The following is a 14,273-nucleotide window of genomic DNA, read 5'->3' on the forward strand; positions in this document are numbered from 1 at the left end:
GGTTATTCAAAACTGGGTATATGATTATCAGGGTAAATTTTTGTATCCTTAGATTAGTATTTTCCTCATCCTTCCAAACTCATCTGCCTCATAACCAATCTAATACCCTTCTATCTACTAGGCATGCTTTCTTACGTACAGGGCGTTCCACAAAATTAAGTTGCACCAAACTTAAGGAGGTTATAGGAGACATTGCATAGAAACTCCTAGTCAAAAATGAGCCGTTTTGGCTCCAGAGTCATTCTTGTTCAAAATACTTCGATATTCGACTTAAGTGAATAGAATAAAAACAAACACAACAAGCATTTTTTCTCCTGATACAAGTTAATCAATTGCATTCCTACAGTCGATGTTGTTGGAAATTGATTATAATTTTGATGGTGCGCCTGCCCATTTTGCCTTTACTGTGCAGGATCATCTAAACCAACATTTTTATGGAAAATGAATCGGAAGAGGCTGGCACCGATCAGGTGGCCAGTGCGAAGTCCAGATTTTAGCCCATTGGTTTCTTTCCCTCGGGAGTTAACATCAAGTTGTTGCTACTTGAAACTCCTGTAACCACCCAAGAGAAACTGCTGGGGAAAGTGATGATAGGTTCTCTTTTCGTGCAGCAAGATCTGCATATCTTACGACGGGTGCGCGATTCAATTATTCAAACAACAAATTTATGTAACCAGATTGGGGTTGCCAATTATGGATTTTTATTATATATTTTTTTGCGTTATCTTGAATAAAAATGAATTAAATACCTAAGTCTTTGGGCGTCACCGAGCCAACAATACGTTTTTCAACAAAAATTATTCTAGATTCACTTTTGACTAGCGGTTTTGTGTAAAAATTTTTCGCCGCAACGTGCCCTATAATCTCCTTAAGTGTGGTGCAACCTTTTTGGAACATCCTGTATAGAGATGTTATTGTATTAAGACACTAGGTATAATTAAATTTCTTTTTTGCAGGCATACGACTTTGTAAATTACCGAAGCCACAACCGATCAAGAAGAAATTTCCTGTAAAAGATCACGGTTAGATGGTAACGTTGTGACTACGTCTCAGGTTGAGTATCATTAACCCACTGTATACGATGAACTACACTTAGCTTCCACTAACCCTTAGCTTCCTCCACTCTCTCTATAATATCGCAGAATAATCCCAATGTAAGAACTATTAAACCACCGCCAGGGAAGCAAATTTCTCTGCAAAGAAACGTTGTTGCTACGTTTTCCTTTAACCCTAGTCCTATTTATTCCCTTCCTATATCCGACCTAAATACTTTACTGAACACTAAACAACGCTTAGTGAGATCCAACTTTTACGGTCGTTTTGGTTTCTTTAGCTTTATTCACTCTTCCGGGAAGTACCTTTTTCTAGAAAAAATTTTTAATTTAATTTAGATATTTTGCCATAATAAATGTGTGTAGGTATTGCACAATCAATTTTCTAGAAACTTCCAGAAGGCATTTGGAACATTTTTGACGCTCCTTAGAAGTAAACCGTGCAAAAATGTTTGAAAGAAGTCCGAGCCTGCAACGACATTGAAGTGATTCATTAAAAAACAGGAATAAGTAAGGAATTTCGGCGTAATTTGTTTATGTATTTTTGGTCAGAATTTATATAATGATCATTTATCCCCGCGAGATTGCAGGAGGTGCTTGTAGTTTTACTCCGGGGAATAATCAGTTTCTCGCAAAGGTATTTAATTAATGATTATTATACACAAATATGTACCTATGCCGGAATGATATCGAATACTGTAGTTCCCGATTGAAATTATGAATAATTACGATTACCACGAATGCATATATCGAGAGTATACATATATTGAATTGGTAGATGGTCAGGAATCGTTTATATGCAGTTCCCTCACAATGGAGAGAAGGCGCTTAAAACACATCATTTTAATTATTGTTGAGCCTGAAGGAAACTTGCGGACGACTCGTATCATCGATCAGACCATGGTCCCATAACGTTAAGAGGAAGGCTTAAAGATGATTCATCTTATCGGTCAAGTCACGGTCCGATTACGGTCAAGTCAAATTTCAAAGCTTTTCACACATTTTAGACTGTCGCCTGTAATACATTTATTTTCGTGTTTCTACCCTTTCTACCTCGGTTCCCAGGACGGTGATAGACTTGTCTCCGAAACGTTAACAAGGGTTTTCGTCCGAGCCCTTAGTAAAGAGTAAATATTAGTCCCAGTTAGTTTTAACAGAGAGCAATTCCACCGCTCCGACACCCCCTACCGGAGTGGAAGACGTTATTAAAAAAGAATAATAATAAAGGATGAATAATGCGCCTGAAACGTCTAGAACATGTTTACATGTTGTGCTATCTCCGATAAGAGTGAAAAGGATTAATAATCCCCGTCAAAAGTCTGGAGCATATTTATATTTGATGTAAAATATCACCGATGAGGGACATTTGAATAGGGTTCATTGCTTAGGTCTTATCAACTTCAGCGCGTAGCAGGGCTTGCCCGTCGCTGACCGTCAAACTACGGATCCGTAAGCCGCAGGAGACTCTCTTGTGGAGAGCGGAGAAAGTGGAGTTTGAGGCCCTATTTTCCCCCTTTCCGTGCACAGCATGCCAATGATGCTGTCTTATTGCACGTTTTTTCGTTTAGTTTTTCCAGGTGAGCTCGCTGTCCACGGTCAGCCCCCGAAGCACGCCTTAGCCCTTAGGTTCGGCGGCAGGGGTTTCCCGTACAGCTGGGTCCCGGGTTCGTTTCTTTTCCAGGACCAGATTCCTGAACGTGGAGAGTGGAACTCTCCCGTGTGCGTTTGCCGTCATTTTATCGTGGCCGATCCGTGTCGACTCCAATCATTTCGGCGCCGCGCCGGGGGGACAGCTTTCTACCCCACGGCTTCAAGAATCCGGCCCTCGCGTTAACCATTTTGCTATTAATGGCCCCGCAAGTAATTCGCATGGCGAAGCAAAATTTTGTTAAAACTAATTTTGCAGTTTTGTACAGTCCGAACATTCGCTAATATAACGTTACATGAGCTCATTTTAGTTAATTTCAAAGTTCCTACTTTGCTTGCGCAACTAAACGAACTAATTAAAAACAAAATGCTCCTCCGCTCGAGCAAATTTATTTCGCATTCTCCCTCATAAACGAAAAATTTAAATCTATATCCCAACACAAACAAAATCAGTAATTGAAAATTCGCCAAGGGAAACAACAATTATCGACTCCATAATTTGTTAAACTTCTTCAATTTCCGGCGAACAGGAACCGGCTTAAATTACTTTGCTTGGAATCATTTTTTAATCGAATCTACACATCCAAATGAGCGAATAGATTCAATTAAATGAGCTCTGCCATTGGTGCATTATTCGTTGACAAAAAAAAAATCGTGGCGTTAATAACGTTGCTTATCTCCAAAAAATCCATTTAAGCCGTTATTAATCAAATGCCCCGTCAAGCAAATGCAAATGCCCTTAATGGGCGCCAATCTACCATAAGACCTTTGTTGAATTAAGAGTTCATCTCACGGAATGTTGATATAAATTTCAGGGGACAAGGTAATACACAATTCGCGTGACGTGTGTTCCCCTGTTCCCACTTCTGGCAAAGTTTCTTCTGGCGGAATATGGATTGCCGCCACTTTCGTCACCGTTAATACTACAGTTATTAAAGCGACCTGAAGGGAAAATTAAGGGTGATAGGTGGAACGTATGCCGGCTGATTTCTTTTACGAATTATTATTCTCACTTAGGCGAAGTCTGTACACGTAATTTGTCATTTTAGGAGCGGCTGTCAGGATGGTGGAGTCGGAATGTGAAATATGGCCAGATTTAATCAAAGGCACGAGGCACTGTGACTGCGGAGGGTCCTATTTTTGTTTCACTCTGTTCGAAATCAGGAAACGGCGAAAAAGAAGACAAATATCGGACGTGTAATAATAGCCGGGGCTGAGCAAGCAGCTGCCGTATCGAATTGCTGAAATCGCGCCGTACTGAATAAATAGTAGCAGAACGTGTGCCCATATGGCTCACAAGATAGTTCGACTGATTTAGTTACCATTGGCAAGGAAGCCGTTGGGCTTCGCTAGGGCGCACAGGTATTCACCAAACTGAGGTTCATCCAGACGAAACAAATGACTCTACAGGGTGTCCCCAAAAGGTTTGTACAAAGTCCTACCGCAGATTTCCGAGGCGAAGAGATCCAATCCAATTCGTCTTAGCACAAAAGTGAACGACTTCCAAAAAGCAGGATGCCGAAGAGAAGATTAAAAAGGGCAAAAAAAATTACTTCGTTTGTGATTCTACTATCTGGACAAAGAGTCGCATCGGGGGGTTTTAGAGGTGAAAAATCGGAATTTGTTTACATTTTCGGTGCACACTGCGAAGGGCGCTGTTGGCGCTAGGTCAACTCTCTTTAGAAGGACATAAGTTTTTTACCGCCCGATATAAAATTTATTTATGACTAAGTTTACGTTTTGCTACATGTTTTATGAAAAAACGATATCTTGGTACAAGCTCCCACGGGCATTCGTTCTTGAGATATTTTAAGTTTAAAGTTCGCAGCATGTCTTGGAAATACCTTTAAAGTACACTATAGGGTGGTCCACTTTTTTGTAGCAGGACTTTAATAATCGATAGAAAAACTTATTTTCAGAAGAACATTCATATCAACATAGGCCTGTAGATTTATTCGTACGGCATAGCAAAATAAATAATAAAAAATTGATATAGAGGAATGAAAACATGAAGGTTTTAAAAAAAGTGATAAAAATTAAAAAGGAATTGAATGGTTTGATTTATTTTCGTTTCAAACGTACGAATAAATATTTACTTTTAATTTTCAAGACATTCGGCGAACTTTAAATTTCAAATATCTCAAGAAGGAATGCCCATGGGGACTTGTGCCAAGATACCTTTTTTTCATAAAACATGTAAAAAAACACAAATTTAGTCATAAATAAATTTTATACCGAATAATAAAAAAACTATGCCCTTTTAAAAAGAGTTCACCTAACGCTAACAGCGCTCTCCACAAAGTGCATCGAAAATGTAAATGGATTTTGATTTCTCGTCCCTAAAAACTTCCCGATGCTACATTTTGTTCAGGTTCACAAACGGAATAATTAATTTTTTACCTTTTTTTAATATCTACTTTAATGTCCGGTGTTTTGAAAACCGGCCACTTTTAAACCAAGGTAAATTGGGTTAAATCACCATATTTTCGCCTCAAAAATGTGTGGTAGAATATTGTACACACCTTTTAGAGACATCCTGTAGACTGGGAATGCATTTCTAGGATATGCGTACAGGTAGTGTCCCTCGTCCAAAAAGGGAGCGTCATCGCGGGAAAGTACACACCACACACTATAAATTTTCATGACCATTTTGATTATTTATACTTTCTTTATTTATTAATTTAGCAAAATATCAATTATTCACATTCACTACTGGGTGTTTCAACTTCCCTACTACCACTTAAGCATTTGAGGCTGTTCTGAATGTATCACTGTTTAAATCAGAGCCACTATCGGTTTATTTATTTTTTTGACTAAACCATTGGTTACTTTCGATAAAAAATATTAAATATCTAATACAATAGTTAGGTACCAGTTACTCGCAGGTTCAAGTTTAACACTGACATCAATGATACCAGAAATCATTGAACATTTAAACGAGTTTCTACTGTAAATATTTGACTCTCTAATTGTTTTTTTCTTACAACCGATTCGTTATAACCGTGAACTATGTACCTCAGGCTGAGATTGGTGTTTAGTCATCATTTGGAAGTGTTTCCCACGGAGGAATACTTCCAAAAATAGGTGCAAACCTATAACGTAGCAAGTACGCGTCCTTTTTATCATGCAGCATCTCCTTTTTATTACCATGTAAATGACCTGAGTGTAGCTTAGGGCCTTGCAAATTAGTTTCGCACCTACTGCCCTTATGGGCATTAATTTTGAATGAGGATAAAGGAAAGGCTCCGTTGTTTAACCATCGGGGTATTGGCACTTTTGGCCAACCCTCTTGTGGAAAGTCTGAACTTTTGAATTGATTTTGAAAGGCTACTAGAATCAGGGTCGGAGATCCTGAATAAAAGTTACGTTTTTCAAACGTATACAAGGCAAAGAAAAATGCTCGGCTGTGAAGGAGTGGCAATGTGGGTATTTCGGTGAAAGATGGTAATAGTTGTTCACCACATAGTTTAATGGGATTTTCTTTGTCCAAATTCACTTAGATTGTTCTCCATCCAAAACGCGTCTTTCGCATCAACTTTGCCTGATCTAACGATGACGGCCTTTCTGTTTGTGTCGAATTTGAAGGTTTTCAGGCGCTCTATCCCGCCTCTTCTTCTGCAAAGACATAGCGTCCCTATCGAATTTCCTTAAATCTTAACACATAAATTTGTTCCAAAAAACAAGAAAAGCATTAATGCCATGATGTGAAACGGTCGAACGTACACATGCAGGTTTCCAACGTCCAACGAGCGGTTTTGATGATTAATGTCGCCAGCTCCGCGTTCGAGTTGTTTTGCGTATATTTATCAAGTTTCTCATATGTGAAGCCCGGTAAAACAAAATTACGAAAAAGCCGAATTATTAGTGCAGCTGCGAATTTAAAACAATTTAAATAGAGTGCCGCTGCTAAGATCGCAAAAACCGTTGCTCGAATACGAGCGAACTCATTTTGCATTTTGCGCCTCTTCACCACGGCGAAACGCAAGAAAACAGGAGGTTCTTTGCCCAAATAATGAATCCATAAGTTACTTAAACGATCTTCAGCAGTTTCCAATAAATTTTCGAACGCAGCAAATAATGCTCTCGATGCATTTTGTAATTGAAATGGATCGTTTTGGTGTTGTTAGACTTTAATGGCCATCCTCGATTTATTCACTGCAGGCCATTAATTAAGCGAAATGTTAGTGGGTTATTATGAGTGTGTTATCAGCTATGGAGGTTTAGGAATGGGAATGTTTGACAAAAAGAGGACATAAAAGCGAGACCAGAAGCTCTATAAAGAGAACATAAACAACGTAATAACGTGGAAACACAAAGTGACATTATGGCCCATAATTTGTTACGTTTAGGTGATTTATGACGCATTACAGATAAGATAATGCATTTTCCGGATTTAGATGCCGATGCTCACTGCGAGCCCAAATATCGACGTAACGGCCCGCCCGTGAACCTGAAATTTGACGAAAAGTTCTGAAGAGGGCTCATTATTTATTTGTTTGTGACCGGCCCTGGTCGCCTCCGAAAATGCACTCTCTAAATGTTGCACTATTTAAAAGCTCTCCCAAAGTGAGGCCTTTTATGATTTATCCGAGCTTTTTATAGCCATAGCGGCTCACTCCACAGGAATAATAAAACAATGCCATTAATCATGCAACACATTTCTGTAAAATAGATAAACTTGGCGAAACAGCTGGACGCATGGATTTTTCCATTTCACATGCAGCTACGCCTTTTCCAGATCAATCTGGATTTAGCTTGTCTCGAGCGATCGGTGACAACAGCTCCAAACTAATATTTGCCACAGAACAGTAACTTGTCACCTTTAGATAACATTAACCCTCCCGGAATTCGGACAAGGAGGCTTTATTGTCCTGCATTATCGTTAGCCGGGCAAACATCAAACTATTGTCGAGTTGGCAGACACTAAAACACCCTCGGCCAGAGCTTTTGTCTGCAATATTCCGACCCCAAACCCCTACCCGAAAAACGGCCTTTGCAGCTTTGGATTTGAATTAGTTTTTTTCCCCGTTGATTTATTGATTCATTCGGCATGGGCTAGAAAAAAGACGTCTAAATTGAGAAGTGTTATTAAGTAGTGCCCTTCGAAATCGTTATTGATTGAAACCAGACAGAATAGCTTATTTGAATATAAACACAAATGTAACATAAACATGATCTGTATATTTCCCTTCGCACGTGAATATACTACACGGAACGAATAACCGCTGAGCAAGGGATATCATATTTGCATGGGTTCATTTACCTCGGAGTGTGTGTTAATATTTACGAAATGAGATTAGATTTATAAAACTTCCGTGAAGAAGTTTGGAAGTAGGCATTCTACATGCAGGAAAGGTCAAGGCATCCGCTCCGGCACGGGAGAGGGTTTTCGCCAAATCGACCCTAATTAATGATTTTTTTAAAGAGTTTTTCAAGTCTACAACAAAGCGGTCATAAGAGCAACTATCTATTTTTGAATGCCCTGGACCTAATTATACACTTCGCATCCTTGCCAGTGGGACTATATCTAGGCCTTTGCCTTTGGTCTCACTTCAAATTCACAACCAAATCCGATTCAGATAAACACTTTTGTCACTGAATATTTCAGTTTGTAAATCATTACCACAATCAAACAGTCAATATACCCCATAAAATCCTATCAGTGTGATTAATATTCCGGATGAAAGTCTCGTTCGTTTGTTGCAGTGCAACCATTGTGAAATACGAATATTAATCATTCCCGGTTTTTAATCACGAACAACTTTTCAAGTGTCATTATTTAAGGTAGAGGCCATAAGGTCGATTATTTCTTTTCTGGGGTGTCAAGTATTTCGGACTTCATTTTTCACGTCGTAATGACCATTGTAATGGTCGACTCCAAGAGCTTGATTGTGCGGATGACACACATAAATGATTCAAACAATACAGTACTTGGAAATCAATAGCCGATATCAGTTGTTTACGGTTTAATCGGGAAAACTATACGTGAAGATAAAAAATTATCATAGTTCACAGACTGATAGACCACAATAATCGTCATTAAGGGGCTTGTAACATAAATATTTCATTATATCATAAACTGTCAAGACACAGTGTTATCTTCATCATTTTTCAGATAACTAGTTTTTCGTCTTTAGTTCCAAGTTAGTTGGGTCTCTTAACCGTGACCAGTGGCGGCACATTGTTCCTGTTACTCAATCACTGATAAACAATACTAAAAAGTTACCTAAAAATTCTGTAAGACTTGGTTAATATTGCCGACGCCACTGGCATTTGCGAGGCTAAAAATCTCACAGCGAATGATTTTATTAACGTTTAACTCAAAAAGAAATTGCCGACGTCCCTGGAATAGTTCACTAGGAAAGAGTATATAAGAGCAATTTACATACTTGCAAAAGTTCCAACTAGTGGTTTCAGGGGCGGCACAAACCATTTTGTTTAAGTTCTTCGGTTAAAATTGCGAACTTTTTCCGCCTTTGTACTCGAAAAAAAAACTAAATTTCCATTGAAAATTGTGCCGTCCCTGAGGTTTATCAGGTTTAAATATACTCAGACAGACCCCAGTTGACGGTTTTAATATGAACGCTAATTATTTTTGTTAGGATTTAACGGTTAACTGATCAAATAAAAAATATTCGTTTTTGAAGACCGAAAACCATTATCGACGTATGTATAAAATCTATTTCTGTTGCATTTTTAATGAATCATTTGAATTGTGAACAGGTATTGCAATATAAATTTATCGGTTTAAATTTTAATTAGTTCGTTCGCCCCCTTTCATTGGCAACACATATTAATTAACATTATTAAGATCGCATAACAAACTCAATATTTTACGAAATATGTCATAGTATGTGTTAATTTTAGTTCACGGACTCCTGACGAATTGGTGAAGGCGCGATGCATGAAAATTGAAGAATCATCACCACTCCGCCATATCAAGCGGAAAATGCCAAAAGGCGGTAGGGAATAGCGCCTGAAAATGCATTTTATGCCAATCAGACAAGAACACTACGTGGTTGACATGTCCGCGACGTGTGACGACGACCTTAGATATGCGTAGGTGAGTTTCAATGAAATTGATGATAAGCTCCTAAATCGCTATTTTGAGCATGGTAAATGAATTCTGGCAAGTGAGTATTAATGATTACTGATAAAAGCCGACGATGCGTTGCCTTATAGATGTCGTAATCGATAGAAAATATTACCTAATTTGAAAAAATCTACTACCGATTCGTATGTGCCTCTGATTGAAATTAAGAATTAAGGCTAGCGGCTCTGCACCTATCACGAAGCCTGTACTTTTGATTAGTCCCAATAACGATAAACCGTCAATCGTCACATTATCTCAAGTCGGTTTTACTGCCACTCCTGTTTAGAAGTACCTCATAAATGACACGTTTATTATGGACATAATCTTCGGGGAAAATCTCGAACCATAAATTTCCCGGCGATATTACTTAACTGTTCGATATCTTGCATTTGCATTTACACCGTTCATACATTGTTTGAAGTGTTCGTCATTTATAATTCCGTGTCGAGCTACCACAGCAGCCACGTTAAGCAACCTTGGTCGAGTTTGACGTGTTTCATTCCCCAAGACTTGCTTTGCCTTTAGGTGATTAGGTTCGTTTACCTTGGATTGGACCTTGGTTTTGGTATCGATTCCAAGATAGTTCGGGTTTAATGAGAAAAAAGATGTTTTGTCGTGTAAAAAAATGATAAAGCGGCACACGAAATGGCTGCATGAAATATAGGCTCGAGGCTACAGATCCGAGGTTCGCTTTATAAACCATGAATCTATGTATATTGTTTGTTTATTTTGATATTAGCGGTAAATTGTCCTACAGATAAGACAAGCAAGTATTCCTATGGACCTCGCAACAAACTAATCTTCACAATTGATTTACGGCTTATTAAGATAGAGGGGCCGCGGACCTGTGAATTTGAAGTGTTCCAGGCGGATCAAACCTTTTTTCCGACTCTCTTTTTTAGGAGCCTTTTTAGGGTCACAGAAATTGCAATGTACGCCTTTAGCCTCTTAAACAATGACCGAAAACTTTTCTGATTATATCCCCGATTTCGGTTTCCCTGATTAAAATGTGCCATTGTTGTTTCGGAAACAGTAATTCCCGTAATGGTACCATCATCAACACAATGAACTGCGGGGAATTCTTTGATACAAAAATTAGTTGACCTACATATCAGCTCAGTTATAAAGTGGCCGTAAATTGTGGTCATTGAAGGAGACTCTCTGGACAGGAAACTACTGTAACTTTTTAACGAGATCCGCGGAAAACGTGGTGTCATTCCCGTATGTTTAGTTTGAAAACAAGCGAACTTTATGAGGCAAGGTCTTACGCAAGTGACAAGCCATCAGGGTCAAGCCGGTATGGAACGCTAAGAATACACTATTAACTATCTGGGTTATGTTTACTCTGTGCATATGGATGTTATTTGTCAGGAAGTGGTTTCGCTCGTTAAATGTTGTGCCCACTTTTCGGAGATTTTAGCATGACAATGACGATAGTGCAACCCACCCAGTGCAGTTGGGGTTCCCGAAATACCGCCGCTTAAAGTTGGAAAAATTGTAGGAATTGGGTACCTCCTCCCCCTTTGGAATTTCGAGGTGTCCGACATGCTGTTTGCCGCTCTAATCGACCGAAATGGATTGATCCTAGATTTCTACATCGAGGCTTCAGTTCAATTCGAGGCTCTGGCGGTTCGAAGCTCTTTCAAAAACGCAGAAAAAAGTTAGTCCACATTTCGGGAATTAAAAGAGATAGAGCAATCCATCCGGTGCAAGCGGACACAGGTCATCGATTAATTTCATTTGTTTTTTAAATTCATTTGCTCTTATCGTTCTCGGCAATTCAGCGCTTAAAATTTGATAGAAATTAGATATCCTTTGGTTTTCCATTATTTCGTTGTTCGCATATATGTTAATTTTGAACTCTGAAAGCGTTTTACATTGAGTTTTTGAGGTGTACACCGTTTCTCTTTGTTTTCCACTATCCACCTGTGTACCCTGACCTCATTCTCACATCTCTCTACATTCGTTCTCCTTTGCGTTCTCATTGCACTCCTTATCTAAATGACTTTATTACTTCTTTTCTTCCTGTCCCCCCATGGTTCGCCCCCTTCTAAGGTTTTTTCAATTATATTATGAAATGGAGCCAGGAAATGTGCTTCAGGGGAAGTGAGTAATCGACGAGTAATCTAACCTGGCGTAATGTGCAATTGGTTGCCGACTTATTGCTGTCAGATTGACATGAGCCCAAGAGGACGATTTTGCTGCGCTCACGTTTTATTGGATCCTCCCTGTTCTTGAGGTAATTCGACGCGGCGAAGAGACGCGTCAGTGCGGAGATCTTAGCGGTTCTAAGAGGGCAAACTGAAAGCACCCCTCTGGGCACAGTTTTATCTCAGGGGTCCAATTGGAGGGCATTTTTGAAATTCTCAAAATGGAGGCTCGAGGTGAATTTTCGGAGACTGTCCTACCTACACCTTCCAAGTAAAACGACAGAATGAATCATGAATTCCTGAATGAAGGCATAGAGAGTTAGACAGTGCTTAAAGTGCAAAATTACGTGATCGCTTTTATCGCTATTCGTATAGCCTTCAAAACACGCTGACAATCATCTGAGACATCTCAAGTAAACAGTTTTTGAGTACCAAAATACAACAATTAGTAACAATCTGAGAGTGTAACAATGCCAAACGCATTAGCATAATTCACATCAGGAGTCAAGGATTTAAAGATTTTCTTAGAATTCGTCGATCTGCAAGGTCATCCCTGCTAATGGATTTGCATGAGCAAAGCCTCAAAGGCCTATGCTAATTTTGAACTTTGAAAGTAAAATGTCTTTATTTTTGGTCTCACTGAAGATTGATGTGACACTCCTCGTCAGCCATCTCCTGGATCTCTTTAGCGCGAAAGTTTGAAATAAAATTTTGCAGCTGCAATGTTATCATCCGCTCTTTTGCCAGCCAATTTATGCCATTAGCTGCCCATATAAATCATGTACCGAGGCACTATCGTGATTGCTCGCATTTAACTTGCTTTATTATCGGTTGCCTGATCACGTTAAATCCACAAAACCGGCGGATTTAGGACGTCCAATTTAAAATTAAGATTAGGCCGGTCGGGAGGTTCGAAATTGAACCGATTGGGACGTGCGGAGCTGTTTCTAATAATGAAAAAAAAAATGGTTATCAATTACCTTCTGAGATTTGCACATGACGGCCAAGCTTTGGACGTCGTGACTGGTATGTCTAGAGTCCATGAGACACACAGCGCACACACTCAGTTTGCATACCAAACAGTACATGTTGATTGTTTCCTCCGGGTGTTCCGGGCATTTCCCGTCTTTCGATTTACTCATGCTAGTCCCTCCGCGTTTCGGCTCGCTGAGCACGTGCTTGGCCAAGGGGCCCCTGGAAGGGTGGCAGGACTCCCTACAAGAGTCACAGTAGAGTACCTCGCATTGTTCGCACATGATCGTGGCCTCTCTGGCCGGCTCCTGCTCGCACATCTGACATCTCAAACTGAGGTTTCTGAGCTCGCCGTACCGGTCGACGATGTTGTGCATAACTCGGTACTTTGGCAGGTTGTGGGCACCGTTATCGTCGAAGTACACCAGTTTGTGGCAGAGAGGACACGCGAGGGACAACGCGCTGGGGAACAGCACTCCGTTGGGGGTCCCAACGTAGGAGTTAGGCCTGGAGGTGCAGACCACTCCACTGTCCGTTTCGCTCAGAATGGACAACTTGTCCGACTCCTGGTAGTCCCCGGAAGAGCCGGAGGCGACGCTCTCGGCATTCTCGGACACATTGTTCGAGTTCGCGGTGGCGGTTGTGTGATTGGCGGGTTGCTGCAGATTGAGGGCGCAATGCAGGCAGATCCCGTGGAAGCACGGCAGCAAGACCGGATTGTTATAAAACTGTTTACAGGCGAAGCAGCGGAGCTCCTCTTCCATCGTAGAAGCGGCGAAAACACAGACTGAAAAGCGCGCTCGGCGCTCGTTTGAAAATGCGGAGCGACTGGCGCCGGGTTTATGATCGGAAATGGACGACAATACGCGATGCCGATGAACGTTTCATAGGGGTTGCTCGCACCGGTCTCCCTTGTTTGGATCGGATGCCATCCCATTTGTGTGTGTCCTTACCTGGGACAGAGGCGGCACCGGCATCGGGCCGAACAGCGAAACGTTTTCAACCGACTGTAACTATAAGGGACCGATAAAAATTAATAATAAGGTTCGCTCTTTTTTAATTGTTTGGAAGTAACGCCCCACACACACACACAGGAGTAGGGCTGGAATTGCACACTATTCCCACTTAAAACTAACCGAGGAAAACATTCGCTTTTTAGTAAAGGCTCGGCCGAACACACAAATCTTTCGCCGTCTTCAAAAGATGCATCGATGGATTAGTCGGGGTAGTACACATTTGTGGCCTCCGCAAAGTCCCGACTTAAACCCATTAGATTTTTTGTTTTTGTTTGGCTTATTGTATGCGTTGGGTTGTTTTTTTTTATATTCAAGCAAACCTGTGTAAAAGGTACTTCTCTGT

At 40.3% G+C, this 14,273-nt stretch overlaps 1 protein-coding gene across 2 annotated transcripts in view; it reads right to left on the bottom strand.

Annotated features, from left to right (window-relative positions):
* The window catches only part of Trim9 (E3 ubiquitin-protein ligase Trim9), a 45,656-nt gene extending 31,736 nt beyond the window's left edge, over nt 1-13,920 (bottom strand). The window contains exon 1 of one of the 2 annotated variants that reach the window (XM_066396419.1): nt 12,923-13,920. In XM_066396419.1, coding sequence (XP_066252516.1) covers nt 12,923-13,678 — 756 coding nt within the window. In that variant the 5' untranslated portion in view covers nt 13,679-13,920. The remainder of the gene's footprint in view (nt 1-12,922) is intronic. The other variant, XM_066396420.1, reaches the window with a different exon arrangement.
* Nucleotides 13,921-14,273: the final 353 nt, after the last annotated feature.

Source organism: Euwallacea similis, chromosome 13 (assembly GCF_039881205.1).
Source record: "Euwallacea similis isolate ESF13 chromosome 13, ESF131.1, whole genome shotgun sequence".
Taxonomy (NCBI): Eukaryota; Metazoa; Arthropoda; class Insecta; order Coleoptera; family Curculionidae; genus Euwallacea; species Euwallacea similis.